Genomic DNA, 27,799 nt, shown 5'->3' on the forward strand with positions numbered 1-27,799 from the left:
TGGTAAGAATACGTGGCTGCTGCGGGCTTTCTGAGATTAGATCGAATCTCACGGTTATAAAAAATATATATAAAGAACTGGATTTTATTCGGATGTTACAGATGGTTAAAAGTGAAAAAAAAAACGGTTGTAGATTTTAAGCCGGTTTAACAAACCCAAACCGACAATCGCCATACTTTTGAATTCTTTTCTGGTCAAGTCTTCTAATTCGTCACAAGGGAGAGAAACAAAAAGAAAAACTCAAAAACTCTTTGATCAAAAAACAAAAAAAAACTCAAAAAACTCTACACGAAATGGACGCGACGATAGGAAAGGTTTTCGATTCCGTCTCTACCTTCTTCTCCGGCGTAACCACCGGCTCCTCCGATGAGTTCCCCTTGTGCGACACCGACATCATCTCGGTAAACTTCTACGATCAATCGCCTTTTGTTGCTCCCTCAAATCGAGATCACGATTCTCCTGTTTGTTTTGTTGATTAATAGAGTTTTTGTATGCGTGTGTATTGTGAGCTGATGTATATAACATAAAAGGCGATTTATTATTGATTCATTTATCAGGGATGCGAGAAAGAGCTTGCAGAGGCTCAGAAAGGCCAAGACGAAGGGTTTAAGAAGGAATCCATCATGCGTCTATCATGGGCCCTTGTTCACTCCAAGGTGCCTGCGGATATTCAGCGTGGGATAGCAATGCTTGAAGGTTCGGTGGTTAGTGATACAAGTCCAATGACACTAAGGGAGAAGCTATATCTCCTTGCTATTGGATACTATCGAAGCGGCGACTTTTCAAGAAGTCGGGATTATATAGAACGGTGTTTGGAGGTTTTTGTTCATCTCTTAACCCATGGATTAGTCTAGAATATATATTATTGTTGTTGTTGATGTATTATTCATAAGTACGCTCTCCTTTTGTTTGTTTAGGTTGAACCGGAGTGGAGACAGGCTCAGACGCTAAGAACGGCTATAGAGGACCGTATTGTGAAAGGTATAAACCACCATGGTGGTTACTTTAAAACCGTTTATCCATTTACTTTCTTCTTAATTTGTGTACGCAGATGGTGTTATTGGCGTTGGAATCGCTGTTACTGCTGTTGGGGTTGTTGCTGGTGTTGCTGCAGCCTTGTTACGCAGAGGCTGAGAAGGAAAGAACCCGTCGTACATGTGCATGTTTCCCTGATCTTCAGTGAGTTTCTTTGTGAGCTTGGAAGAATGTATTTATCAAAGGGCTTGGAAGAATGTTTTATTTATTATTAAAGGAAAACAAATAAGTTGTAAATCCAATCTTATTATGAATATAGAGAAACAGCATTACTGAGTTGACGAAGCATCAAACAGAAACTTTTATTATTAGTACTTAAAAGCAGAAGTTAGAAGAGATTGTAACTCTTTATCAGGTTTTGATTTTGAGGGTGAACTCTAGATTCCTCCGTGTCCTAGCAAGGCTAGAAGAAAAGCCTTGTAGTCCCTTGATGTCTCTCTTGCTATGGCTTGATCGAGACTCTCATTGTTCCTCTTGTGATACAGCTCAGTGATCTTCTTCAGGTCCTTCTCTGCTCGTGTCACAATCACACGGGTCAGAGCATCTTCATCAGTCCCCACTGTATTGATTGCATTGCGCAAAACCTATGTGCAGAAGAGATTTTTTTTTGAAAAAACAGTATATATGAATGCCAGCTACTCGTCTAGGGAGAAAAATAGAGGCCATGTGTAACATTTTGAAATACTATTGTGGTATCTTACCTTTGCGTAGTACCGGTTAGGATTTTTGATGCACCTGATTGCTGCACGCAGTGCACTCAGGTACTCATTTGAAGGGTGGCTGAGAATATCCTGGGAATCATCAAACGTTTCATTACGGATGTTGTCATGAAGAAAAAAACTGGTATGAGGTGCTCTGTTTCCTCAAATTGATTTTAAAAGTAGTTTCTTTGTTGTCTTAATATTTCCCGTTGATTGTTTTGTCACAGTTTAATCATCAATTTATAAGTCCATGTTTTTTTGGTTTACCTTAGTGATCGATCTTCCATAGATATCCTTGTAGCGGTTGAGGATTGCGCAGAGCTGCACGCTGCTCCTTGTACTTATCACTCTGATCGTTTCTTCATGATCAACAGCCTTACCTAGGATTTCATCATGAAGAATCGCAGCCTCTGAATGCGCCAGAGTCTCATCAATTTCTTCCCCATGGTATTTATAAGCAGACGCCGTTGCTACCAAGAGCTGTATGAAAACGTCTCAAACGTTCAAGATCCAGTTAAAGCTAGAAGAGAACATTTTGAAATTAAAAAAATTACTTACCTTCCTGATGTCGCCGGTAGTACGGGAGGCCAAGTCTTCCTCGAGAGAACGCTTGTAGAGGCAACGGTAAGCACGCCTGGTAGCTAATAGATCTTCAGGGGATCTCATGCAAGCAATCTCGACGAGGACCTTGCAGTCAGGAACAGGCTTTTGTAGAGCCAAGTTGGCCAAGTGAGCATCTCTCTCTGGAGGATCCAAAACCCACAAACATATAGCTCTCTGCAGGTACCAAATCCATGAGAATCACGTTTTTTGAAACCAAGGGAAACAGAGCATAGCAAATGGATAAAAGCTAGACCTCAAAGTCGCCAGAGAGCTCAGACTTGAGCTGGTGAAGGAGATCCTCATGGTATATCTCCTGGTAAGCTTGTCTTATGAGTTTCCTCTGAAACAAGTTCCGGTGTCCGAGGATCGAGATGATGGCCTTTTCATCGGTTCCCCATCCTGCAAAACCCAAGAAAGAAGGGGGGGGGGGGAGGGGGGAGTAATAAACGAAACTTGAATCACTGTAGTCTAAAAAAGAAAAGAGTAAGAACCTTGGCAAGCCTTCTTGATGTTCTCAGCATCTTCAACAGGGGAGAAATGTTGAGGAGAAACAATGGTGGCCATTCTTTTTCTTCTACGTAAGATATAAATATATTTATCACTTTTCGATATATCTTCCATTGCACTTTCGAGCTCTTTATATAAGAGAGGTGACAATCCTTTGAGCTCTTAAAAACTTCAACATCCTCATTAATATGTAAATTTGAAACTCTTTTCTTCTATAAATGCAGACCGTTTATGGATACGACTTTGCCGTTATTTTTCGAAGGCGGAGCGGAGGTTACTACTTCCCCAATAGCATGTGTGTTTTCAATACTTTCCTTGTAAGAGTTTATGTAATAAAGCAAGTGTGGATCATAGAATCTGTTTTTTGTTTCTTGGTTATGTTGGTACTCTTATTGTCCAAAAAGATTAGATATTAATCTATGCAAATGCACACTCTGACTCTCACTCCTGAGTATTCGCAAGGCAAAACCATCCTACACAAAATATGGCGCGACCGAAATCTACATAACAAACAATGTAAACCCGCAACAGAAACTTAAACCGGCCGGTTTAACAAAAATAAATCGGTACGGAATAATAAAGTAACAGCTCATTATGAATGAGGTCGGAGATGCGAAAACAAATCTCCAACTTTACTCCTCCGCCATAGCACACCGTCTCTCTTTCTCTCCCCAGCCATAGTTACCGGTCTCCGCCGGCTAGATCTCGCTGCTCACCGCCGGTAAGTTGCTCCGTATCAACTTTTTCGATTCCGTATTGTTGTTACCCCCTCGAAGCGTCGTCCTTAGACTCTGACTCTGTGACATTTAGCTGAGAAAAATCAGCGGATGTATATTAATGCTAGAGTCGTTGTGATTATAATTGGAAAAAAAAAACAGAATCCGAAGCATTTCTCTATTGTTCTCTTATTGAATCGTCCGTGCATATGATCTATCAGACTTAAATTTTCATTTTAGGAATTTTTGTTTTTTTTTTGTTTTGTGTTTTTGTTAAATTTCATCAGATGACAGAAGGAATGAGAGGAACAAGAGGTTCCAGATCATCCTCTGTTAACTCCAATCCTCTGATACTTGACATTGGGGACTTCAAGGTAAAAGGATTCACCTTGTGGGTTTTGCTTTGCTTATGTTTGAATCATTTTGAGTTTCTGATTTGTTTTGGTTACTCACTCACTGGCAGGGTGACTTCTCATTCGATGCGTTATTTGGGAACCTGGTGAACGATCTCTTGCCTTCTTTCCTTGACGAAGAAGCTGATTCCGGTGATGGCCACGGCAACATTGATGGTTTGACAAATGGGCATTTACGTGGGGATGCATCCAGGTTGTCTCAGATGTCTTCTGCTCCTTTCTTTCCTGAGGTAGATGGTCTCTTGTCTCTGTTCAAAGATGCTTGCAAGGAGTTAATTGATCTGCGGAAGCAGGTGAGTGTGTCTGCATCGGATTCAGTCCTTTGTTGTCTTTCTTCTTCTTTTTATCCTTGTGATATGATATCTTAGGTTTTCCGTTATATGTTTTGTAAGGTTGATGGAAGACTCAACACACTAAAGAAGGAAGTATCAACCCAAGATGCCAAACACCGGAAGACACTAACTGAGGTTCAGCAAACAAAATACTTCTTCTTTCATTAGATTTTCTTGGGTTATTTTTAATATATACCCTGACTATATTTCTTCAATTTGACATATTGGATTCTCCTTTTAGATAGAGAAAGGTGTCGACGGTCTGTTTGAGAGCTTTGCAAGGTTGGACGGTCGTATCTCTAGTGTTGGACAGACCGCTGCAAAAATAGGAGATCATTTGCAGGTTCAAATATAGTTCCGTATATAACCAACTATCTGGTCATCTGTTCAGTATTGACCTGTACTTCCATTGTCAGAGTGCAGATGCTCAGCGGGAAACTGCTAGCCAGACCATAGAGCTTATAAAGGTAAGACCGCATATATGTTGGAATGTTTATGGCATAATTGTTTAGATGAATGCTTTAAGCAACTCTTTTTTGAACAAAATGCAGTACCTGATGGAGTTCAACGGCAGCCCAGGGGATCTTATGGAGCTTTCCGCTTTGTTTTCTGATGATAGTCGCGTAGCTGAGGCTGCTTCTATCGCTCAGAAATTACGTATGATATGATAGCCATATACTTACAGTGTGTCTAGATTTTATCTTTTATCTATTATGTTCGGAAAGTGTTCTTTATCTGTGATGTGGTATCTAAATCTTAACACTCTTGCTTTCAGTTAAATTAGCATGTAACTGATTTCGATGCTCTCCTTATCAATATCAGGATCCTTTGCTGAGGAAGACATTGGAAGACAAGGTGCTACTACAGCTGCAGGAAATGCAACCCCTGGCCGAGGACTGGAAGTTGCAGTTGCTAATCTTCAGGATTACTGTAATGGTAAACTATTTTTTTGCTGTGCTTTCTGTATACACTGAAGAGAAGAATATTAGTGTATTTTCAAATTCAACCTTTGTGACATTTGAATATAATTTTTTTTCAGAATTGGAGAACAGGCTTTTATCTCGTTTTGATGCTGCATCACAGCGGAGAGATCTATCCTCCATGTCAGAATGTGCTAAGATTTTGTCACAGGTGAATACTTTATTCTGAAGCATGCACCTTTACAATTCTGTAGGAAAACATGTTCTTTTATTCTAGATTCCAAAACGAAGGCCTTTCTTACGTAGCTAGTGGTTACATACTGGTTAATTCTAGGTAAGGATGTCACACAAGGAATGGATATCGAGTTCTACTCTTGTATATGCATCTCGATGTTCATTTTTTCTCTTGATTTTTTAGTTTAACAGGGGCACGAGTGCTATGCAACATTATGTGGCAACACGGCCAATGTTTATTGATGTGGAAGTCATGAATTCAGACATTAGGTTGGTGCTTGGTGACCACGGTTCTCAGCCTAGTCCTAGCAATGTTGCCCGTGGACTTTCTTCTTTATACAAAGAAATTACAGGTATGAAGGACTGTCATTGATCTGGATGCAATACTTGAAACATGCTCCTATGCTGATTCATTTTTTGTCACTTCTCATCTGTAGACACTGTTCGCAAAGAAGCAGCAACCATCACAGCTGTTTTCCCCGCTCCAAATGAAGTTATGGCGATCTTAGTTCAGGTAACGGACACGAATAGTTTGGACATTGTAGCGTGACCCTGGCATACTGATAAGCTTTACCAACTTTCTTATTTTATTTTACAGAGAGTTCTCGAGCAGCGTGTCACAGGTATTCTTGACAAAATTTTGGTGAAGCCCTCTCTCATGAGTCCACCACCTGTGCAAGAAGGCGGACTATTACTAGTGTGTAGATACCTCATCATCTTTGTTCTTCTCTCTGCCTAATATAAATGTGACAAGAAAGTTAAGTCTTGTTTTTTTTTCTGTAGTACCTTAGAATGTTAGCGGTTGCATACGAGAGAACCCAAGAACTTGCTAAAGACCTCCGAGCTGTTGGATGCGGTGACCTGGATGTTGAAGGTCATTTATTGTGTCTCTTGTTATTCTGAGTAATAGGAGATTTGTGTCTTCATGCAAAAAAAATCTCGTAGATGCTAAAAGTCTTTATTTTTACCGTGCAGATTTGACAGAGTCCTTGTTTTCCTCGCACAAGGATGAATACCCTGAGCATGAGCAGGCCTCCTTAAAACAACTATATCAAGCAAAGGTTTACTAAGACTTCCTTTACTTTCATTTCCTCGTTTCTTTTCTTTTTTCATTAGTTTGAAGCTCTTAGATGTGGTGTTTCTCTACAGATGGAAGAATTACGTGCTGAGAGTCAACAAGTCTCGGAATCATCTGGGACAATAGGACGCTCTAAGGGTGCTTCAGTATCATCTTCTCAGCAGCAGATATCAGTCACCGTTGTGACGGAGTTTGTTCGGTGGAGTGAAGAAGCAATATCCAGATGCACACTGTTTTCATCTCAGGTTACTAATTTTCCATTTGTGAGAACAATTAGGATATTGACAAAGAAATAAGCTATTGGCAGGAAATCTGATAGTGATTAAACTATGTCGTCTGAGATTTGTATATTTGATCAATATAATTATTTCTTTGTGCAGCCAGCCACACTTGCAGCCAATGTTAAAGCCATATTTACTTGCCTGCTAGACCAGGTATGCTGTTTAATAAGATTCTAGAATCATTCATATTCATTGTGCTAATGCAATGATGAGTTCTTGCAGGTAAGCTTATATATAACTGAGGGACTTGAACGGGCAAGGGATGGCCTGTCTGAAGCTGCATCATTGAGGGAGAGATTTGTTTTGGGCACAAGTGTTAGCAGAAGAGTGGCTGCTGCAGCTGTTTCTGCTGTAATTACTTCACTTTATTCTTTACCACTATTTCAAGTGTTAATTACTCCAATTATCAGGTAGAGTTTATTGATAATACCTTTGATTATCTCTCAGGCAGAAGCTGCTGCCGCTGCTGGTGAAAGTAGCTTCAAAGCCTTTATGGTTGCTGTGCAACGTTGTGGTAGCAGTGTGGCCATAGTTCAGCAGGCATGTTTTTATTGTTATCAGTTTGTTTCATTTCATATGAGAAGGCTTCTGCTTCAACCATCCAAATATTCTACAATTTAGTCTTTACTGTTGAATTCTATATGTTGGCCCCTATTCTAATCTTACAATTTTTTTCCAGTATTTTGCAAATTCTATTTCTCGGCTTCTCCTACCAGTGGATGGCGCACATGCTGCTTCATGTGAAGAAATGTCGACTGCTCTGTCCAAAGCAGAGACTGCTGCTTATAAAGGACTCCAACAGTGCATTGAAACTGTGATGGCTGAGGTTAGTTGCTTTTTGTGGAAGCATATCCTTGAGGATCAATGGGGAACAGGTCTAAGAATCATGCTTAAACTTTTCTTTCTATTAAAGACTCCGACATGGCCTTTTCCCAGGTTGAAAGACTGCTTTCAGCTGAGCAGATGGCTACCGATTATAGATCACCTGATGATGGACTTGCTCCTGATCACCGCCCAACAAATGCCTGCATAAGGTTGGTCGATCTCAAAATCTACCTTCCTCTCTAATTGGCATACATGAAAGTGTCTTGTTCCTAGTGTAATTTGTTTGCTGAAACCATTTACTATGACATCTTTTGGTCATCTCTCAACACTTGCTCTTCTTTAATATCTTTTCTAATGAACATGTTACTTTGATCTCTAACTCCACTCTCGTGTAGAGTCGTGGCTTACCTCTCCCGGGTACTTGAGTCAGCCTTCACTGCCTTGGAAGGTCTTAATAAGCAAGCCTTCCTGACTGAACTGGTATGATTGTTACCACCAAAAAATAATACTTAAAAGGATAAAATGTTTTCTCATCATATGACTGACGTTTTTATTATAAGAACGGTGAGGGGTTTTAAGTGAATTTTTTTTTCTGTTATTTTCAGGGGAATAGGTTAGACAAGCTACTACTAACTCACTGGCAGAAGTTCACATTCAATCCCAGGTATAAACTCCTATTCCGCAGATGCGTGATAACCAAAAACTCAGATATAGGGCCCTAAATAACCAATCAGAGATAACCATGCCGACTTTGTTAGCTCTGATTCTCCACTCTGTTCTGATATGAATGTAGTGTTTTATGTAGCTGCACCTCTTGGTATAAAAATTGTGTCAGATCACTTAACAAACAGATCCGTTGCAAAATAAGAAAATCAATGGTCTGTGTAAATTAACCTTAGTTCTGTTTGTGGTTTTAATAGTGGAGGATTGCGGCTGAAGCGTGACATAAACGAGTATGGAGATTTTGTCAAGAGATTCAGTGTTCCATCTGTGGAAGAGAAGTTTGAGCTTCTGGGAATGTAATAACATTATTTAGCCCTGGTCATGCAAGCTATTCTTCTTCTTTTTTAAAAAAAAAATGGTTATTGTAACAACGTGGGGCTACTTGTGTGTGTGTGTAGAATGGCAAACGTATTCATCGTTGCTCCAGAGAGTCTATCGACTTTGTTCGAGGGTAGTCCAAGCATTCGCAAAGACGCGCAAAGGTAAAAAGAGAGAAAGGAATAATATTAAGATAGAACTTACAAATGAAAATGAGAGAGAGAGAGAGAGAAGAGAAAGCAATGTTTGTTGATTATATTTATTATACATGGAATCACAGGTTTATTCAACTGCGGGAAGACTACAAGAGTGCAAAGCTTGCAACAAGACTGAGCTCGTTGTGGCCAAGCTTGAGCTGATGGGTCATCATACCCAATGTTTGAAGAAAACTGGCAGAGATATCTTATCGTATATACTTCAATTCATCATTTATTTTCCTTCGACTCTTTGTCTGTCCTCCTTTCATTCTGAATCTCTATTACGATTGCATCAAACTCTTGAACCAGTCACTGCCAGTGATGGCTTTTTGTTATGTTGAAGAGATGGTAATGGTCGGTCTGCATATGGCTTTTAAGTTGTGGGGGTTGCGGCTTCGATTCTCGTACCTTACATTTGTTTATTATTTTATTTTTTCAAAATACATAACTAATAATGAGTGACACAACGACCCTGATCGCATGAATAAAGTCTTTTAACACTCAAAAAAAATTGATGGACTTTGGAACGATACCATCTGCATTTTGTTTTCCAAGCTATCGAATTTTCAAGTAGTAAAAGAATAAAGGAGCTTACCCGATTTTTTGGAGCTAAACCGGACATACTAATCCGAATGCACAACCCTAACCAAACCGGACCGATTATAGAAACTATTTTACATTTGAACGTTAGAAATAATCGTTCCGCTCTCTTTATCTTCGTTTGAAAAATCGTGAAGAACCCTAGAACTCAAATCGCGCCAGATCCGACCCATATTTTGCCGCCGCCCATTTGTGTATTATCTTTCCCAGCGCCTTCAGATTTATAATACTTTGCTTTTAGTGAGAAGAGTATGGCGAGCACAAGTGTTCGTGGGCAGTTGATTTTTCAGGACGAGAATGCATTATTGGCCCATGGAAAGAGTAATGTTTTTTTCATACATTTCCCTCTTTTTTTTTTGTTTTCTCTCGGTTTATTTCAAGTGATATCATTCTTATTTGCTTAGAGAATTTAGAATACATTCTTGAATTCAGTTATGAGTGTTAGTGTATATGTTAACTGCGTCAAAGTCACAAGCTTGAGAATGTCTGCTCAATCAAATCAATCATGGAACTTTGGTTTTATTTTAAACAACTATGCTTCTAAATCCCTGTTCTTGGTTGGTTATATTTTGCTTTTTAACATTGTTAGAGGCCGTTGCTCCGGTAAAAGGTAAGAGTTCTCTCGCAGCTCCAAAGAAATACGGAGCTGGTTTTGGAAGCCGCAAGGCTCTTCATGATATCACAAACAAGTCAAAGTTGCAACCTCAAGCTTCTTCCAAGACGAGGAAGAGTCCTGGAGAAGTGGACTTTGACATAGCAAAGGAAGGTTACTTGCATGATCACCGCAAATGCATTGAACAGCAACAACAAAATCAGTGGGACAGTTACTTATCTGAACACATCATCCTTCATTCACATGGTAAATAATAATTACTTTGTCTTTCTGAAGAAAATAACCCGTTTTTCTTTCTCTCTATGCTTCCTTCCATTGCTCTCTGGTTTATTCTAAGTTTGTTCTGCTTTTTAGATAACGACATTAAGGAATGCGATATTAAACAAGAGGTGAGATCAGCTTCCCCTTCCATGTTAACTATATGCATCAATGGTCTCTGGTTTTGAGCAACTTTTATGATGACTTTTTCACTTGCTTTGTGCCTAAGGTGGATGATAAAAGCAGCAACACTTGGGATAATCTCAAAGAGATACCAATGGAGGAGTTTTCCGGTTTGCTGGAATGCTCAACTCAGTGGCCCTCACCACCAGACTCACCCATCCGTTACCACTCCTCTTTACCTTCATCGCCTTTGCCATGGCATTTTGAAACTGTAGAATTCAAGCTCAGGGAAGATGAAGAATGAAGACACCACCTGAGTTAAAAAATTACTTTACCTTTGATTCTTGTTACGATCAAATCTGTAGTAATCCTTTACTTCCAGGAATGTTGTAATGAAACTACAAATCTGATTGAACCCCCTTTACTCAGTATTCTTTTGTAAGAGAAAAGAATGTATGCTTATAGAATTTACAGTATGGGCATTTACAAACACCACACAAAGCCCCCCAAACTACAAGGAAACAAAGCACGTAATACATTTTTAAAACATCTAATTTTCTCTCTATAATATATATATATATATATTAGTAAAATCTGTTGTGATATCCCGAGATTCTTCATTCACCTGACTCGGGCGTGAAAAATAAGTGAAGTGGTTGGTAGTTAAAAGAGTTTCAACGAGGCATTTCCTCACTGGTTTTGTCAACCATTCGTACATTGTATTGTTCGTAGACTCTTCCTCTATTGTCTGCCCACCACTGTTCCGCTTGTTTCTCACTAAACCTTTTTCGGCTGTCACAAAATAGAACAGAACAGTCAGAAAAAAAAATTACAACTGATTGTTATGTTTTTTAGGGGAAGTAAAGATATGATTGTACTACCTGAAACGGACACGTTTGAGGTCTCTAACACCTCCTGCTAAGGCTGTAAGAGTGATGTAGACACCAGGCTCATCTTGTTCGACCCATTCCTTCTCCGTCTGTGCTTCATTCGTTGCTTCCCCATTTCCAAATACAGGTGTAGTGGTCCCATTAGGAAAAACTGAGCCATTTAGCTCGTGTTCTTGACCGTTTGGTCGGTTTAAGATATTTAAAGGGTCAACGCGGCCAGGGCTGGAACCAAATGAGTTAAGAGACGAAGGAGACTTCACAGTTCGAGCTGATCCAACTGGTAATCTCTCAGCCATGTCTTTCAGCTGCATAGTTTCGTTGATGCTTTACAATCAGTCATAAGAAATCACCCACAAACCATACTATTATCTTTTAGAGCTTTGAAATTTTTACTTGAGCGGTGAGTGATTTGATCACTTCTTTTGCCGCCGTGCATCTTGTCGTTTCTTCGCTAGCGATTGCCAACGCTTCTTTGAGCTGCTTGGCTGTTCTTTCCAGCTCAACTTCTTGAAACTGTGCCTTCCTTGTAAGACTTTCAACCTGATCATTTTACTTGTCAGCAAAGAAAACAATCTTAAAAAAGAAAATTAAACCTTACCTGAGATCGTAGCTTCACAACCTCTTGGCTTATACTATCATTAGTTCTCTTAGTATCATCCACCACAATTCTTGGTGTGGTTAGTCCTGAAAGAGTGGGGGTTGGTGTAGTTGAACGAGGTGGACTTGGACGTCTTGAAATTGGAGAAGTTGCCCGAGACACGATTCGAGAACCAGGAACAGAAGCTGAGAAGAACTTCTTTGACGCTCCGAATACTGGATTGAAGGTCTTGGCTATGCTAAGCGCTCCTCGTTGAGAGCTACGACTTGGTATAGGCGACACACGGCTACTACTACTACTACTGAACTCGTATTTCTTGTTCTTCTTATTTCGACTGTCCACTTGTCTCTTGGAGTCCATCAACGAAAATCTAGCTAACTGTCCATCGGATCTAGAATCCAACTTGTCATCTTTGTCAATGGGATCTGATCCCTGGTTAATGCTTCCTCTTCTACTCAGAGACGAGTGAGAAGAGGATGCATCTGTTTCCATGGTCTTTTTCAATTTGTTAAAACACTTGTCACACACTCGATACGGTTTGTTCGGGTTCGGTGCCATACAAGCCTTCAGAGACTTTTTGTTACTACACGAGTGGCAAAACACTAGTCCACAGTTATAGCAGTTGTGCCTCTTTCTTTTAAAATTGAAGGGCTGACGGCAACCTGAACACATGGACTGATCCATCCCTGATGCCCACCTGTGAATGCAGACAGCTGCTGTGAAGTTAGCGCCACATGCAATACTTTTCACCTGTTTATCCTTGAGCGACTCAACCAATGTCGGAGAATTTCTATCATCTACATCCCCGTGACCAAGTCTACCATTCGATCCCTTTCCCCATGTGTAAACCTCCGTCCTCGCAGTTAAAACTGCAACATGATAAGCACCGCATGCAATCTCTTCTACAAAACTCTTGTGAAGTTTACCTTCGACTCGATTTGGAAACTTTCCATCAGCATGAGAGTTTCCAAGCTGACCATAGACAGGACTGCCCATAGTATAGACTTGGCCTGATGTTGTGAGTGCAACCGTTAAACTATGCCCACAAGCAACTTGACAAAAGCTGGGTTCAACAAGAGCAGCAACACAGGTAGGCACAAGTTTCGGCTCTTTATTACCGTGACCAAGACGACACTTATCACCATCACCCCACGTAAAGAGCTTCCCTGAAGAGCAGTTACTCGAGCTCGAGCTACCAACCATGACTTCCACAATTGCTGCTGTGTGCCATACACCACAGGCTGCCCGGACAGTGCGGAGACCTTTCAAAGAGTCAACCTCCCGAGGTGTGAAAACACTTTTCCTGTCCCCGTGGCCCAAGACACCAAAGGTCCCATCACCAAAAGTAAACAACTGCCCTGCAGATGTCACGACTGCTGTGTGGTAAGGTCCACAAGCGATGGATGATACATGTATCCCTTCCAACAGAAAATTAACCCTTTTAGGGACCCAGTGACTGACTTCATTTCCATGTCCAAGAACACCAAAATCTCCTTTGCCCCAGGTATACAAATCCCCAGAGAGAGTAACCGCACAACTATGGAACTCACCACATGCTACAAGCTCAACATTCGTGGTGTTAAGTGCATCGATGAGCTTTGGATGTTGAGCATTGGAATCAACCCCATGGCCAAGCCTGCCTTCAGATTCCTCTCCCCAAGAAAAACTCTCTCCTTGCTTTGTCACAAGGACAGCATGCTGTCCACCACAAGCAATATTTTGGACGTCAAGTACTACTGTAGATTCTAAAGCTTTTGGCGATAAGGAATCCATCTTAATGTCAAACGAACTTCCAACTCTACGGTTTCCACCATCAAAAACACCTTCTCCTATGCCTTCTCCCCAGATAAAAACATCTCCTAATGCATCTCCATCATCATGACCAGAGCCATGGCTCGAGCCACTGACAGCACTTGACATACTAACTCTGAAAGCGTCCATGCCCGTACTCCTCATATGTTGTCCATGCATGCTATCTGAGCCTCCGGAATGAACAGAAACAGTACCGGAATCTGAGGGATAAAATCCTTTTGGGGGAACTGAATATAATGCCATTTCCGATAAGGCCTTGTCAAGCTGAGGCGGGCTCTCGAATGGACTGTGAATACGAAGGTTGTTGTTAGAACCATCCTGAAAAGATAAAATGAAACGTCTTCAGTGTTAGTTAATATGCACAAAATGCGTACAAGGAAGGAAGAAAAAAAATCAATACCCTCTGCAAACTGTCATTGCTACTAAATGGAGAGTGCAGAGGAGAGCTTCTCCTGGTATATGTCCTTGGGCTGTTAGCTTCAGATGGTGTCCCATCGCTTCTTGATTCTGTCCTCCTGTTTCTTTGATGGTAACGCGAAATCAAGGCTTTAAGACCACTAAACCACACCTCAGCCTCGTCTTTGTCCTTGCAGATCTACCAAATAAAAATCCTACCACCAGATTAGTTAAACCTTAAATAACCACAGTGAAATTGAGAGTGACTTGGTGATTATTGGAATCAAATACATATAAAGCAAATGGGTTTAAGAAAACCTCACCACATCCAAAGACCTCTCGCTATATATTAGAGAGAAAGACTGATATTCCTTCTCGGGGCGAGGATACCTCTGAAAAATAGGCTACAAGAAAGAGACACAATTGCTTAGATATGAGAATCATTTAGAGCTCAGACTAAGGTAACTGTCAGAAGAAAAGCTGCGTAAAAGAGGGAAAGAAGGAGAGATGGGTGAGCTTTACAGTGCGTTGTCCAGATACGATCCTAGAAACATGGGTGAGCTTGAGATGTTTCTCCTCCTTCCCGGAGAACCAAATCAAAACAGTTTCGTCCTGAAAAGTTAAAAGCAACCACCTCTTTACTAACCAACCAAAACAATGAGCTAGCTACATATAAGCTGTGTGGAAAGAAAGAAAGAAAAGAAAGAAAAGATAGAGTGCTGACAAGAGAAGAGAATGGAAGCAAAAGATGACTGAGACTTTACATTAGAAAGACGAAAAGGGCAGAACTTAGGCTTCCCTCTTCTTCCATACTTGAGCAAGTAAGCCCCTTTTTTCAAGGCAATGATAGCCTGCTCGATATCTCTTTCAGCTCTGCTAAGATCCGACGCCATGCTTTCTTCCACTTTACTCGAAGAAGCTCAAATTGTGAGAAAAAAAAGTTGAAGACTTTATCTCCTACATTCGCGGAATCAAGTCATTCGTTTCCGATGATCGTCAAGCAAAACTCCGACTTCCATTACCGACTAAAATGAGACTATTTTTTGTTCAGCTCGAATTAGATCGATCCGAGAGAATCTAGAGACCGAGGCCAAGCCAATATTGAGGATGATCTTCTCATCTACTACGCAAGAGGAGAAGAAGGAGGAGAAGAAGAAGACACCACCACACCCCCTAAAGCCGGATTCTATTTCTTCTTTTTTGCTTTTTTCTTTCTTTCTTATTTTCTATTTGCATAAAACAAATTGTGTTTATTATTCAATTTTAACATTTTTGGTTAAATTTGTTAAACACACACACACACAAATTGAATCGTGATGTTTATAATAGATCTTGTAAACAAACTCACGATATTGGAATTTGACTTTGCAATATTATTAGATCATCTGTAGTAGTCTTTACTCCACTTGAATAGTTTTAAGTTCTTCACAAGTTTACTGAAAGTTGCTGTTGGCAAAGCCCAAATGAAAGGAAACAATTAATAATCATCATTCATTCATTCATGATGTAGATACTAGCAAAAGCGTGTACTAGTAGTAGTCATGAATGTCACTCTGCAAATTTTTATGAGTAGCCAATAATATTCTTCTCTTTATTTATCTTTTTCTTGGGGGTGGCCCAAAATTCTGCAAGCACATAAAGATGCAACGAATACAGATAAATATTTTTCCGAGATTTTGTACATAAAATGTGATATAGGTGAAGTGAACTCTCCAGAGCTAAGAACTTCGACATGCTTATTCAGTCCAAAGATGAATAACTGAAAAAAGTTTAATCCACATTTTGTCATACGAAAGCACCGCCACCAACCATCATGCCAAAGTTATCAGTCAGCAAAAACATGCGTTTTAAGATAATGGGTTTATTATGCGATTGAATCAGGAGGCCCGTGTCTCTTGCCTATAACTCAAACATCAGCCTACATCATCCTTTTCGGGTATTAATTTTGGAGGCCCATTTGATAGATAGTGTTTTCGAAGAGTTTTCTTTTTTGTTTTCGAAGAGTTTTCTAAGTTTCAAAATAAATGACATTTTGATATTTTATATTAATTTTAATTTTGTTGAAAACTGTATGATAAATGATCTTTCGTACTTCACTGAATTAATTTTGATTTATGTTTCTAATGTTATTTTTTAGAAAAAAATATATACCTTAATTTTTATGTATACACTTAAAATATTTAAGTATTTTGGAACAGAAAGAGTATATGTTTTTTTTTAGTTGGTCAAACACATATAATGTATATTTGATTATCATATTATTAAAATCAAATATATTTTATTAAATTGTCAAAAAAGATTATCATGTATTTTAAATTGTCAGCTTCACTTCGAATAAGAAACTAATGAACAAATTAAATTAATTAAAAAATCAAGGTAGCTAATAAGAGTTTCTCACCCTTTTCTCCATTTGATCAACTTTGGGGTTTGGTTTTCAATTGAACAAAAAAGTTTAAAATATATACAACTAGTGATTTTCCGGCGCTACGCGCCGGTTTCGTACGTTATACTTTTACATAAATTTATAAATTATTATATGGTCTTAACAAATAAAATATGTTAAATATGAAAATAAAAATATATTAAAAATGATACTTTCCGATCTTTTTGATAGTGGTTAGTGACCGTAGTGCATTACTTTGTTTGAAGTTGTTTGGTTCAAAGTGTAATAGCATAAGTGGTTGTTACTAATAGATTTAATAAAAATAGAATAAAAAGTCGATAGTTATAACAAAATTAATTTAGTTTGAATTTAAACTTGATATTTTATATAGAAAACATACTTATATTATTAATTATTAAAATAACTATATATGAACTATATATTAATTATTAAAATAACTATATATGATATATTAGCATCTATAACAATCATGAGAAAGACTATTTCTAACTATCTGTGACATTTAGGTTTGTTGACTTATTGTATTTAGTAATGGTTTTGACAATAAATGGTTAGTGTGGTGCAAAGGATTAATGGTGAGGGTGGTGTGTGGTTTACATCAACTTTAAATAACTTAAGCAACCATGCAACGTTTTTAAATTTCTCTCAGATTGGAAGTAATGATTATTATTTTTCCCTAAGTTGGGTTTTTTTGCTTAATAACCAAAAAAATAATAATTAGATTTTGGGAGAGAGTAGAGAGAGATAGGAAGAGAAAGTAGGAGAGAGAGGATGTTTTTAGTTAGTTAGTGAATTTTGTTTTTTGTGTGTATATTTCACCCAATTTCCCTAAGTTTTAAGAGTATATTAATCATGTTCACAGTTTTTAAAATGTAAACACAGGTAGCATGCATCATGGAAGTTATTGGTTTCCTTGCACAGTGTAACATACGAAGATACCATAGAGTTTATGTCAATACCAATAGACCAAATGTTAGTCTTTTGGACTTGAATCACCATCAATTACTAAACATTATTAGAGTCGGATCAGTGGAATTTTTAGATTGATTATATGACGGTTACATTGATTGCGTTAAAGAAGGAGAATTGTAGAGGCTCCATTCTCCATCGTCAACATCAAATACAAAAAAATCTTATAAACCAGTGTTTTGACACCCAACCTGGATATTGAACCGGAGGATTTACTGAGTCTCTGGATCATTGGGTCAACCGTGGATGAACCGATCGCGGTTTAGTAAATGAATTAGTTTTATTATATAATAATATATTAGCTATAAAAATAAATATATAAAAGTAAAGTTGATATTTTAAATGTTTTCAAACATAAAGTAATAGTTTGGATATGTATCTATTTTATGTTTAAAAAAATTTGAAAATACTTAACTTTAGTTTCCATTTTGTATTTTTATTTGACATACAAAATATTAAGAAATAGTTTAAAGTATTTAAAAAATATGTAACATAAGAGTTATGAAATCTAAAAAAAAATCAAGACATAAATTCATAATAAATTAAAGTTCAAATCCAAAATTAAAACATCATTGCAATAAATTCTCAATAACAAAAATAAACTAACATCTAATCACAATTAACATCAAAATACATTAAATAGAGTTGGGAAAATATTTTAATTATTAAAAGGAGAATGCCACATGGCATTCCCCCCCCCCCCCCAAGAAATAAACTCAACTTTATTAGTAAGAGTTATGAAATCTAAAAAAAATCAAGACATAAAATTCATAATAAATTAAAGTTTCAATCCAAAATTAAAACATCATTGCAATAAATTCTCAATAACAAAAATAAACTAACATCTGATCACAATTAACATCAAAATACATTAATAGAGTTGGGAAAATATTTTAATTATTAAAAGGAGAATGCCACATGGCATTCCCTCCCCCCCCCCAAGAAGATAAAAACTCAACTTTATTAGTAAGAGTTATGAAATCTAAAAAAAATCAAGACATAAAATTCATAATAAATTAAAGTTTCAATCCAAAATTAAAACATCATTGCAATAAATTCTCAATAACAAAAATAAACTAACATCTAATCACAATTAACATCAAAATACATTAAATAGAGTTGGGAAAATATTTTAATTATTAAAAGGAGAATGCCACATGACATTTTTCTCCCCAAAGAGATAAAAAACTCAACTTTATTAGTATAGATAGATGTTACATTAATTACAAGTTACAGCCCTTTAATCATTCAAGGTTTCTAGTGGTTAACTGCATCAAACCATATTTCTTTCGCCGGCTTATGTTCAATGATTATTGGCAATGTAAACAAGGAAAATGATGGATACCGGATGAGATAAAGGAATATGAATCTGGACCATTAATTATATTAATTCGTCATTTGGTACAGTTGTCATGAAATAAATCACGAGCTCAACGTGTTGTAATGAAATAAAACTCTAAAATAAGACTAATATTTTTGTGTAACCACTTCTACGACTCTATGTTATGATTAAAATATTATAATACTAAACAAATGTGCAACAATATCCAAAAACAATATATCAAAAGCCGAGACGATTGACCAAAGAACCGGCTTTATAAAACCATAAATGCGAAAGCAAATCCTAGAGTATTTGACCACTTCAAAAAGTCAACTCCTTCAAGTGGGTTGCCTTTTAGATATAAACAAAACACAAAGACGCGACCATGAAAAACAAGTCCCTATATATCGTTCTCTTGCAATACGACAATCCATAGCTTTCAAACACAAAAACGAAAACCTCTCTCTGCAGAAAAAAATGGGAAAATCTCTAATCATTTCTTGTTTTTCAATAATCCGTAAACGCCGCCAAGAAATTGTCACGCTAGTTTTCTTCGAGTGTGGATCCACCAAAACCCTACGTGACTCCAAGAAACATGTTGCCGGAGAAATCATGTTTGAGTTTCCTGATCAAATCGTGTGCCATGCAGATTCATTCTTCATCCACTACAAGAAAACACCCGGAATTCCGACGGCGGTTCCGACGGACACAAAAGTCGTCGGATGTTTTTGACGACTTTCAGACCGATTTCCGATGAAAACGAAAAATATGAAGTCGTCGGTATTCCGTCAATATATTCTGACGGAATACCGAGGAAAAGAGGTCTGTCGGTATATTCCGACGATATTACGACGACATTCTGATAAAACATGGTTCGTCGGTATTCCGTCAGAATATACTGACGGAATACCGACGATATTTCGATCAACATATATAACCGTTGGGGTCGTCGGAAATTCGTCGGTGTATTCTGACGGAATACCGACGACATAAGATTTCATAAAAGTTTTGATATGTCCTCGGTAATCCGTCAGAAAATACTGACGACATTCTGATGGACTGGACATGTCCGTCGGAATGTCGTCAGTATTTTCTGACGGATTACCGAGGACATATGGTTTCATTGAATTTTCGATATGTCCTCGGTAATCCGTCAGAGTCCAGTCCGTCGGAATGTCGTCGGTATTTTCTGACGGATTACCGAGGACATGTGTTTCTACAAAATTTCAAACATGAAAATCTACAAATTTATATGTCAAAAGTATGAAAATAACACATGATAAGTCTTTAGTATAGTATTAGATCGCAACCGTTCAAATATAACAACTCATTTAAATATTTATGTATGCATATCATTATTTTCACAACATCTCATCTTAACATTCATATACTTATACAATCATATATATAATCTTACACTACAAAAAAATGTTGTTGTGTTAAATCATGTTATAAAAATATATTTATTGTTAAATCTTTATGCAAATACTATATTTCTTATCAAAGATTTGGATTTTGCATTTAGAAACTTGAAACCAACCCCTAAACACTAAGTCGTCGGAATTCCGTCAGAATTTTCTGACGGATTACCGAGGACATATGGTTTCATTGAATTTTCGATATGTCCTCGGTAATCCGTCAGAAAATACCGACGACATTCCGACGGACATGTCCAGTCCGTCAGAATGTCGTCGGTATTTTCTGACGGATTACCGAGGACATGTGTTTCTACAAAATTTTAAACATAAAAATCTACAAATTTATATGCCAAAAGTATGAAAATAACACATAATAAGTCTTTAGTATAGTATTAGATCGCAACCGTTCAAATATAACAACTTATTTAAATATTTATGTATGCATATCATTGTTTTCACAACATCTCATCTTAACATTCATATACTTATACAATCATATTTATAATCTTACACTACAAAAAAATGTTGTTGTGTTAAATCATGTTATAAAAATATATTTATTGTTAAATCTTTATGCAAATACTATATTTCTTATCAAAGATTTGGATTTTACATTTAAAAACTTGAAACCAACCCCTAAACACTAAGTCTTCGGAATTCCGTCAGAATGGGTCGTCAGTATTCCGTCGAAAAATACTGACGGACAATATATCCGTCGGTATTCTAATTTCCCCGGGAAAACCAAACCGCGTGAAAATTTTCGCGAACCGCCTTTTCGTATATATTTAATGATTCTGACGGAATACTGACGAACTTCGTCCGTCAGAATTATTAAATATAAAAAACCCTTCTTCTTCTTCTTCTTCTTCGTTATCACCGCCTCTCTCTCAAACCTCTCCGCGATTCCTCTCCTTCTGACGGCGATTCCGGCCAAACTCAAGCTCCCTTCACCGGTGAATCACCTCCTCATCCTCATATCTCTTCTCCAAACCCCTAATCATGTAAGAATCATCCCCTCCTCATCTAATCTCAAGTTTTTAGGGTTTTGGTTTTTAGATTTTAGGTTGTTTGATTGTAAACCTGAATTTTGGGTTGTTTGATTGTAAATTCTAGGATTGAATGGATAGTTTAGGATATATATGTTTGGATTGTTGTTTGGTTTGTTGTTTATTTTTTTGGATTTTTTTGGTGTTTTGGTTAAAATTCAAAACGTTTTTCAAGTTTTAAAATGTTTTTTTGATTTTTTAAACGTTTTTTTATTTTTAAAAACGTGTATATGATTTATAAAAACGTTTTTATGATTTTTTCAAACGTTTTTTGATTTTTTTCAAACGTTTTTTGATTTTTTAATATATTTTTATTTTTAAAACGTGTATATGATTTTTAAAAATGTTTTTATGATTTTTTCAAAACGTTTTTCAAGTTTACAGTATATATAGAATTCTTTATAATTTTTATACACACACATATATATATATATATATATATATATATATTTTTTAATATTTTATAAAGTTTTATACATATATATGTATAAATCATGTATAATAAAAATTTAACAATTTTTTATAATTTTATACATATATATATATATATATAATTTTAATATTTTATAATTCTTATACACATATATATATATAAATTTTAATATTTTATAATTTTTATACATATATATGTATAAATCATGTCTAATAATGGCGGTTTTTTGATCGAAGCAAATGAGGGTAATCCCGTTGATAATCTCCAACTCATCAAGGTGGCTCACACTAACAAGAAGACGGGTCAAATCCAAGACGTTGTCATCAAAGGTGTCGTTGAGATGGTGGAAACTGAAATAGCATCTCAGTCTCAGTCTCAGCCTCTCTCTGATGACGGCGATTCTACAGGAGCGTCAACCAACTTGTCTCGATTGCAAATCAATGAGATGGTTGAAAAGGTAAATTTCAAAATTAATAAGTTTATTTTATAAGGTAGTTTATAACTAACTTTAAATATTTTTGTAGGCCATTCCTAAAAGGAAAGGAGACCGTTTAGTTGGGCTGGCCCGCCGTGCTTCTTCGTATCCGACATCTTCTTCGCAAGCTCCGTATGCCGTTCCCATGATTCTCGAGGAGCTGCATGACAAAGATGAACGGATTGTGGCATTGGAGCAGCAGAACGCCACTATCCTTACCGAGAACCAAACCATCCTTGCTGAGCTGGCATCGCAAAAGAAGACCACGCAGAGATCATGGAGAAGCTAAACCGTTTGTTTCCTTCGATCAGTTCTTAGTTTTTTCTGAATTTTAAAACTTTCTGAATGTTTTTTTTCTATTTCGGTTTGTATGAATTTTGAACTCTATAATATTATTAATTTTCACTTTTAGATTTGTTTTAATTATTTTTTTTTAAATTGCAAAATTTAATTCTAATAAAAATAATTTAAAAATGAAAAATTTAATTATTTATTTAATTGAAAATACCGACGACATATGGTTCGTCAGAAAATACTGACGAACCAAGTTCGTCGGTATTTTCCAAGGATTTAGTCCGTCAGTATTTTCTGACGAACCAAGTGTCGTCGGTATTTTCTGAGGACTTGGTTCGTCGGTTCGTTCTGATTTCCGATGAAACATGTTGTCGAAAATGCTCTCGGAATGTGGTCGCAAGTTCGTCAGTATATGGTTTCTCGGTATTCGTCAGAAGTTCGTCGGTATGTCTGACAAAATTCCGACGAAATTGAAAATACCGACGAAATGATACCGACGGACGGTTTCGTCAGAAATTCGTCAAAATATGCCTATTCCGACGACATTCTGACGAATTTGTCCGTCAGTATCCCCATGTTTTCTTGTAGTGATCGGCCGTCCGGTTCCAGCTCTAGCCATGGACGACTGTCTCATCCCAGGTCAAACCTACTTCGTCTTACCAATCGAACGTTTCGCTTACATAGTCTTAACCACTTCGTGTCTCTCGATCTTCAACTCTAATATTCAAAATGGTCCCTCGACTAAACCACCACCGTTGAGTTTCACCGCCCCGTCGAGTCCTCCACCGTTCGAGTATTCTAAGGGACCAAACGGGAAGATTCTAATAAAAGTTTCTCCTCATTTTATCATGAGTCTTATATGTAAACGGAGGAACATCGCTGAAGATGAGGTAATAATAGACTGTGGTGAAAGCAAGGACATTTGTAATTCTCCCGAGTTAAAGAAGCATTATGATCAGCTTGTCGGAACGAGAGAACACCTATGGTCACCTAAGTTGCAGACGATCTCTGAGCATGAGACTAGGGTTTCTCCGCTAAGGTTCTTGGGGATTGTTCGGAGGCAACAAGAGAAGTGAATTGATTAAATCATGAAACATATTATTATTTCTCTTTTGTATATGTTTAGTCAAAACTGGAAAGATAACAAAATCAGTGGTTAGTTGGATGTTTGGTTTGTATTTGTTTGGTTACAGACTAGTCGTCGTGCATGAACAAGTTGACAATTTGCATGTTTATCTAGTATTTCAATTAGGTATGGTATATTAATTTGCGAGGTGCTCCAACATGCAGATATGAATATAGGTTATATGGTTCGCATCCTTGACAATTCAAATCTATGTCGCATGTCAACTAATTTGAGCTATGTCATCTACTTTATATGGCTTCATTTGATAGTCTTATAAAAATTCATTTGGCTTCGTTTGATAGTCTTATAAAATGAATTAAAAAAAATAACGACTTATTCTTCTACATTTATTAATTATTATCGTAATGCCTCCAAATGACGACAGCTACTGTTTCAACTTTGAATGTTCTCTGTTGCCAATAAAATGCATTTTGATTGTCAGCTCAGGTGAACTTATAATATTGGAAGGGTGTATATTTTAATTGGTCTTGCACATGTTTATTTAGAGACGTAAAAAATCATGAAATCTTCTAAATTGGCATCCTGCATTTTCAAGATTTCATCCTACTCTATACGTACAACTTTAATATATGATAACTTTCTCATAATTTCTACATGTGATAGATTTTATTGTTTTAGTATATGGATGTCTAAGATACAACAGTATATTTTTACCAAAAGAAAAAAACAGTAGATGCATTATAGAGTAACATTTCAAGTTAACATTAAAATTTTATTGAATAAATGACTTATAAGATATAGTCATATAGACTCTACGACAATGAGCAGTGCAACAAACTCAACTCAAGACCAGAATAGATTGCACGGTTTACTCGCTTCCAAAAGCATCCGATTAAACCAAAAACCAAACCGTCAAGTCATCGTAATCATGAACCGGCGGCCAGTTTGGGTACCGGCTCTTAAACAAAAGAAAACGGGTGAAACTAGGCGCGTGGGGGAAACGCATGTCGGAGTGAAGTGAGACAACACGCCACCTTCCGCCGATTAGGCAAAGAAGCATTCGTCTTTGTCTCGACTTCCCTCCATTATTGCTTCTTGTTAAACATTTTCTTCTCTCGAGCCCCGTGCCTTCTGCTCCTTTTCTTTTACTTTTGTCATAAATTTACTGTTGTATGCTTTTTTTTCTATTATTGAGTAACTTGTCTCTTCAAACATGTAGTCACTGAAAACTACGAACCTTTTATTGAAAGTGTTCTTCTTTCACGTGCATAACTCAAACCAAATTTTCTCCTTTTAAAACTTTCATATTAATTAAAAAAACATAAAGCATTTTTTTTTTTGAAACGTACGTAAAAGTATGCATTTAATATTTAACCAATCGAGGACTAACGTCTAGATAGTTTTTGTTTGGTTATCCAAGATAATTCGAGAAAAGATATGCCTTGCCTCATAATCGATATACGTACAATAAAGGTTATAAGTTACCATGATCTTCTGCTTATTGTGGTATACCGAACCATGTACCTGAAAGAGCTAAACGGTACAGCCGGTTCTTTAGGAAACAGAATCCGAGAATGGTTTAAGAGCAAGTGGAGCCACGCGCACGAGCGCTGGTGGTGAACTTTTTCATCTGCAAAGAATCAGAGAAACAATTTAAGATATTAAAAATTAAACTTTCTTTTCTTTTTTGCTCAAATAAAATAAACTTCAGCTAGAATCCAAAAGAAAATGAAAAGAAGGTATCATGTGCCATTTCTTTGAGTGACTATTATTAATACAAAACATGAATTAAGTAATAGCCAGAATTAATAAACAAAAAGGGTAAACGAAAAAAAAACATAAAATTTTATTTTTTCACTTTCCTCTCTATCTTTCTGCAGTTGTCCATGATGATTATTATTAGAGAGAGACAGGAATAAGAAGAAACAATCTAGAAGAAGGAAACAAAACATACATACATACATCACAGAGTCTGTTTTTTAAGGGTGGCAAGAGAAGATCCAGTAGAGAGAGTACAAGAACATCTCAGTTAGTGACAGTAGATTGCAGTATCTTCTTCTTCTTCTACTACATCAGAGATTCTATTTTAGATTTTCTGAAAAGTAAGAAGAGCTTATAGATTTATATGTACATTGGAAGTCTTCTACTAGCAAAGAGAGATATTGTTTTTTTTTAATATTATATAAATCGTGAGGTTAGGGCTTTGATTTGATCAGCTGTGGCAACGACGAGGAGGCATAATCTACCGACGTCGGACTCCGGTGCGTTCACCGACTGGGCGGCTACGACGACGACATCTTCACGCGCCACCGAGGATCTATCTCTTGGTTTCAATGCTGGTCCAGCTGTCGTCCACGGTGGTTTAGCCTCATCTCCTGCCGCCGCCGGCGTTCCATCATGGCCACTCGGATCCTCTGTCCGTTATGGCCTCCAGTCGTCGGCGGCGGCGGCGGCAGAGATGGGTATGGTCGGTCTAAGAGACGTATACCTTGTTTCTCCGGCGTACCACCACCACCACCAGAACGCCGGAGTTGTAACTGGATCCGACCAGATCAACAGTAATGCAGCGCTCGGGGTTGGGATGATTCCTCTTCTCACGGCGGCTCCGCCGCATCAGCAAAACGTGGAAGACACCGACATCAACTTCCTCGGAGATGGTCGGAGATGGCAGAACAGCAACGACAACAACCAGACGCAGTATCTTCACTTCAAGAGTGCTCACCAGATGGCGGTGGCGTCTAGCTCGAACAACTCGGGGTCTGGCTCGGCCGCGTCGGGAACCGCCACGTGTCAAGACTGTGGAAACCAGGCGAAGAAGGAATGTAAGCAGAGGCGGTGCAGGACGTGCTGCAAGAGCCGTGGCTTTGATTGTTCGACTCACGTGAAGAGCACGTGGGTCTCTGCTGCTCGTAGGAGAGAACGGCAGGTCATGCCCACCACCGCGTCGACCTCCTCGGGGACCAAGAAGCCGAGGATCGTTGGGTCTCAACAACAACAACAAGCCACTTCTCATACTTCGACTTCTAACACGCCTCCTCAAAGTTTCGAAACCAGCTCCAGCCGCCAAGGTATGTTTACATTTCATTCACTTGTTTACTTATTATGTCTACATGAATTTATGTAGACATATGCAATTAACATGTTTTTGATTATTAGTGCCATCGATAATAAATTTTGGTTTCTGAATGAGGTAACTAAAACAAAAACATAACATAGCTCAGATCGGTTTGATACTTTTTTATTTTCGGTTTATACGATATAAGGTGATTTATTTCCATTATCCTTTTTAATGTTCTAACGTTACATTAGATCGGTTGTATTGGTGATAAGTGATTGTTTGTGGTGTTATACGAATGATTATAATTATGTTGATTCGGTAATAATGAACCATAATGGTGTTTTTAATACGTGCAAGACGGAGAAGGGTGTAGAGAAGCTTGGCCGGGGCAGGTTAGGGCCGCGGCAGTGTTCAAGTGTGTGAGAGTGACGGCAGTGGAGGACGGGGACGACGAGTACGCATACCAGGCGGTGGTTAAAATCGGTGGCCATGTCTTTAAAGGCTTTTTGTATGATCAAGGGCTTGAGCCTAAAGAAGGTTTTCCTAATATGTCGGACTTGCATTTAGGTGGGGGAGCTAATAGCACTAACGGAGTGTCTGCCTCACAGCCTATTATCGACCCGCCTAATGTTTACGGTGGTGGTGGTTCAGGCGGTGGTTTTTACGGTTAAATTATATCTAAACAGTTTCATTATTTGAAGTTAATGTTCCTTTTTTTCTTTTCCAAATGGTTTTGGATATATAAACAAATTGTTCATGTGGAGGAAGTACTTCTAATGCTGCAACAAACATTCTTGGCAGATGTTCTTTTTTTTTTCCTAATTGGTGGAGAAAGGTTGTTGTTTATTATGGTTTTTATTGTTTTGTTACTATTTCTTCTGACACGGAATGAATGCATTTCTCCATGAATTTTATAAAGTAGTTTTATATTTTAGTAATATGTATCGCAAAAATAAATCTATTTGGCAAATATTATAATATTTTACTTGTCAACCTATGTTTTTGTACCAGTAATTTCAAATAAATTCTAGTTGATAATTATTTCATTGTAGCTTTTTATTTTACTCTTTAATCTTTTTTTTTTTGAGCAAATTTTACTCTTTAATCTAAAATTTGGATTT

General features: G+C 37.6%; 8 protein-coding genes across 9 annotated transcripts in view; 6 read left to right on the forward strand and 2 right to left on the reverse strand.

Annotated features, from left to right (window-relative positions):
• Window positions 1-215: 215 nt before the first annotated feature.
• LOC108815033 (mitochondrial fission 1 protein B) lies at window positions 216-1,311 on the forward strand. The gene is made up of 4 exons (XM_018587691.2): window positions 216-401; window positions 558-818; window positions 918-981; window positions 1,052-1,311. Exons 1-4 carry the CDS (start codon window positions 294-296, stop codon window positions 1,132-1,134), a joined length of 516 nt encoding a protein of 171 aa, XP_018443193.1. The 5' UTR covers window positions 216-293; the 3' UTR covers window positions 1,135-1,311.
• Window positions 1,244-3,077, reverse strand: LOC108815034 (annexin D8). The gene is made up of 6 exons (XM_018587692.2): window positions 2,831-3,077; window positions 2,593-2,738; window positions 2,295-2,513; window positions 2,004-2,216; window positions 1,737-1,826; window positions 1,244-1,619 (listed from the first exon to the last, which is right to left on the reverse strand). The coding sequence occupies exons 1-6, from the start codon at window positions 2,958-2,960 to the stop codon at window positions 1,413-1,415; spliced, it is 1,005 nt and encodes a 334-aa protein (XP_018443194.1). The 5' UTR covers window positions 2,961-3,077; the 3' UTR covers window positions 1,244-1,412.
• Window positions 3,078-3,436: 359 nt separating this feature from the next.
• On the forward strand, window positions 3,437-9,248 carry LOC108814159 (exocyst complex component SEC10b). The gene is made up of 25 exons (XM_018586666.2): window positions 3,437-3,567; window positions 3,850-3,936; window positions 4,026-4,268; window positions 4,368-4,442; window positions 4,549-4,650; window positions 4,724-4,774; window positions 4,859-4,964; window positions 5,130-5,243; window positions 5,347-5,438; window positions 5,646-5,814; window positions 5,899-5,975; window positions 6,060-6,158; window positions 6,245-6,335; window positions 6,437-6,522; window positions 6,611-6,784; window positions 6,920-6,973; window positions 7,043-7,171; window positions 7,268-7,360; window positions 7,500-7,646; window positions 7,757-7,854; window positions 8,041-8,125; window positions 8,251-8,309; window positions 8,566-8,664; window positions 8,767-8,850; window positions 8,967-9,248. Exons 2-25 carry the CDS (start codon window positions 3,850-3,852, stop codon window positions 9,043-9,045), a joined length of 2,493 nt encoding a protein of 830 aa, XP_018442168.1. The 5' UTR covers window positions 3,437-3,567; the 3' UTR covers window positions 9,046-9,248.
• Window positions 9,249-9,611: 363 nt separating this feature from the next.
• On the forward strand, window positions 9,612-10,905 carry LOC108818285 (protein PATRONUS 2). The gene is made up of 4 exons (XM_018591208.2): window positions 9,612-9,804; window positions 10,073-10,342; window positions 10,451-10,485; window positions 10,584-10,905. The coding sequence occupies exons 1-4, from the start codon at window positions 9,735-9,737 to the stop codon at window positions 10,779-10,781; spliced, it is 573 nt and encodes a 190-aa protein (XP_018446710.1). The 5' UTR covers window positions 9,612-9,734; the 3' UTR covers window positions 10,782-10,905.
• The window catches only part of LOC108818244 (uncharacterized), a 41,035-nt gene continuing 22,939 nt past the window's right edge, over window positions 9,704-27,799 (forward strand). The window contains exon 1 of the mRNA XM_056990798.1: window positions 9,704-9,707. The gene's annotated coding sequence lies outside the window, so the exon portion shown is untranslated. The remainder of the gene's footprint in view (window positions 9,708-27,799) is intronic.
• Window positions 10,885-15,435, reverse strand: LOC108818279 (PH, RCC1 and FYVE domains-containing protein 1). Of its 2 annotated transcripts, XM_018591197.2 has the most exons (8): window positions 14,938-15,435; window positions 14,696-14,785; window positions 14,497-14,577; window positions 14,178-14,372; window positions 11,966-14,095; window positions 11,761-11,907; window positions 11,359-11,672; window positions 10,885-11,269 (listed from the first exon to the last, which is right to left on the reverse strand). In XM_018591197.2, the coding sequence occupies exons 1-8, from the start codon at window positions 15,064-15,066 to the stop codon at window positions 11,152-11,154; spliced, it is 3,204 nt and encodes a 1,067-aa protein (XP_018446699.1). In that variant the 5' UTR covers window positions 15,067-15,435; the 3' UTR covers window positions 10,885-11,151. The 2 variants fall into 2 exon arrangements, with proteins under 2 accessions (XP_018446699.1, XP_056846776.1); XM_056990796.1 differs by lacking the exon at window positions 14,938-15,435 and having other exon boundaries at window positions 14,178-14,388; window positions 14,696-14,714.
• Window positions 22,899-23,609, forward strand: LOC108815184 (uncharacterized). Its single transcript, XM_018587834.2, has 2 exons — window positions 22,899-22,977; window positions 23,122-23,609. Exons 1-2 carry the CDS (start codon window positions 22,899-22,901, stop codon window positions 23,607-23,609), a joined length of 567 nt encoding a protein of 188 aa, XP_018443336.2.
• Window positions 25,524-27,587, forward strand: LOC108814174 (protein LATERAL ROOT PRIMORDIUM 1). The gene is made up of 3 exons (XM_018586684.2): window positions 25,524-25,722; window positions 25,837-26,688; window positions 27,036-27,587. The coding sequence occupies exons 2-3, from the start codon at window positions 26,079-26,081 to the stop codon at window positions 27,347-27,349; spliced, it is 924 nt and encodes a 307-aa protein (XP_018442186.1). The 5' UTR covers window positions 25,524-25,722; window positions 25,837-26,078; the 3' UTR covers window positions 27,350-27,587.

The sequence above is a fragment of the Raphanus sativus genome, chromosome 7 (genome assembly GCF_000801105.2).
Source record: "Raphanus sativus cultivar WK10039 chromosome 7, ASM80110v3, whole genome shotgun sequence".
Classification (NCBI taxonomy): domain Eukaryota; kingdom Viridiplantae; phylum Streptophyta; class Magnoliopsida; order Brassicales; family Brassicaceae; genus Raphanus; species Raphanus sativus.

Coding starts and splice junctions, on each gene's coding strand:
- LOC108815033 (XM_018587691.2), top strand. CDS start 294: ATGGACGCGACGATAGGAAAGGTTTTCGATTCCGTCTCTACCTTCTTC. Junction 402..557: donor GCGACACCGACATCATCTCG/GTAAACTTCTAC, acceptor TTCATTTATCAG/GGATGCGAGAAAGAGCTTGC. Junction 819..917: donor ATATAGAACGGTGTTTGGAG/GTTTTTGTTCAT, acceptor TTGTTTGTTTAG/GTTGAACCGGAGTGGAGACA.
- LOC108815034 (XM_018587692.2), bottom strand. CDS start 2,960: ATGGAAGATATATCGAAAAGTGATAAATATATTTATATCTTACGTAGA. Junction 2,514..2,592: donor AGCTCTCTGGCGACTTTGAG/GTCTAGCTTTTA, acceptor TGGTACCTGCAG/AGAGCTATATGTTTGTGGGT. Junction 1,620..1,736: donor CTAACCGGTACTACGCAAAG/GTAAGATACCAC, acceptor TTCTGCACATAG/GTTTTGCGCAATGCAATCAA.
- LOC108814159 (XM_018586666.2), top strand. CDS start 3,850: ATGACAGAAGGAATGAGAGGAACAAGAGGTTCCAGATCATCCTCTGTT. Junction 6,523..6,610: donor AACAACTATATCAAGCAAAG/GTTTACTAAGAC, acceptor GTTTCTCTACAG/ATGGAAGAATTACGTGCTGA. Junction 8,126..8,250: donor AAGCCTTCCTGACTGAACTG/GTATGATTGTTA, acceptor TGTTATTTTCAG/GGGAATAGGTTAGACAAGCT.
- LOC108818285 (XM_018591208.2), top strand. CDS start 9,735: ATGGCGAGCACAAGTGTTCGTGGGCAGTTGATTTTTCAGGACGAGAAT. Junction 10,343..10,450: donor CATCATCCTTCATTCACATG/GTAAATAATAAT, acceptor TCTGCTTTTTAG/ATAACGACATTAAGGAATGC. Junction 10,486..10,583: donor AATGCGATATTAAACAAGAG/GTGAGATCAGCT, acceptor TTTGTGCCTAAG/GTGGATGATAAAAGCAGCAA.
- LOC108818279 (XM_018591197.2), bottom strand. CDS start 15,066: ATGGCGTCGGATCTTAGCAGAGCTGAAAGAGATATCGAGCAGGCTATC. Junction 14,786..14,937: donor GCCCTTTTCGTCTTTCTAAT/GTAAAGTCTCAG, acceptor TTAACTTTTCAG/GACGAAACTGTTTTGATTTG. Junction 11,673..11,760: donor TCAAATCACTCACCGCTCAA/GTAAAAATTTCA, acceptor GAAACTATGCAG/CTGAAAGACATGGCTGAGAG.
- LOC108815184 (XM_018587834.2), top strand. CDS start 22,899: ATGTTGTCGAAAATGCTCTCGGAATGTGGTCGCAAGTTCGTCAGTATA. Junction 22,978..23,121: donor TATTCGTCAGAAGTTCGTCG/GTATGTCTGACA, acceptor GTTTTCTTGTAG/TGATCGGCCGTCCGGTTCCA.
- LOC108814174 (XM_018586684.2), top strand. CDS start 26,079: ATGGGTATGGTCGGTCTAAGAGACGTATACCTTGTTTCTCCGGCGTAC. Junction 26,689..27,035: donor AACCAGCTCCAGCCGCCAAG/GTATGTTTACAT, acceptor AATACGTGCAAG/ACGGAGAAGGGTGTAGAGAA.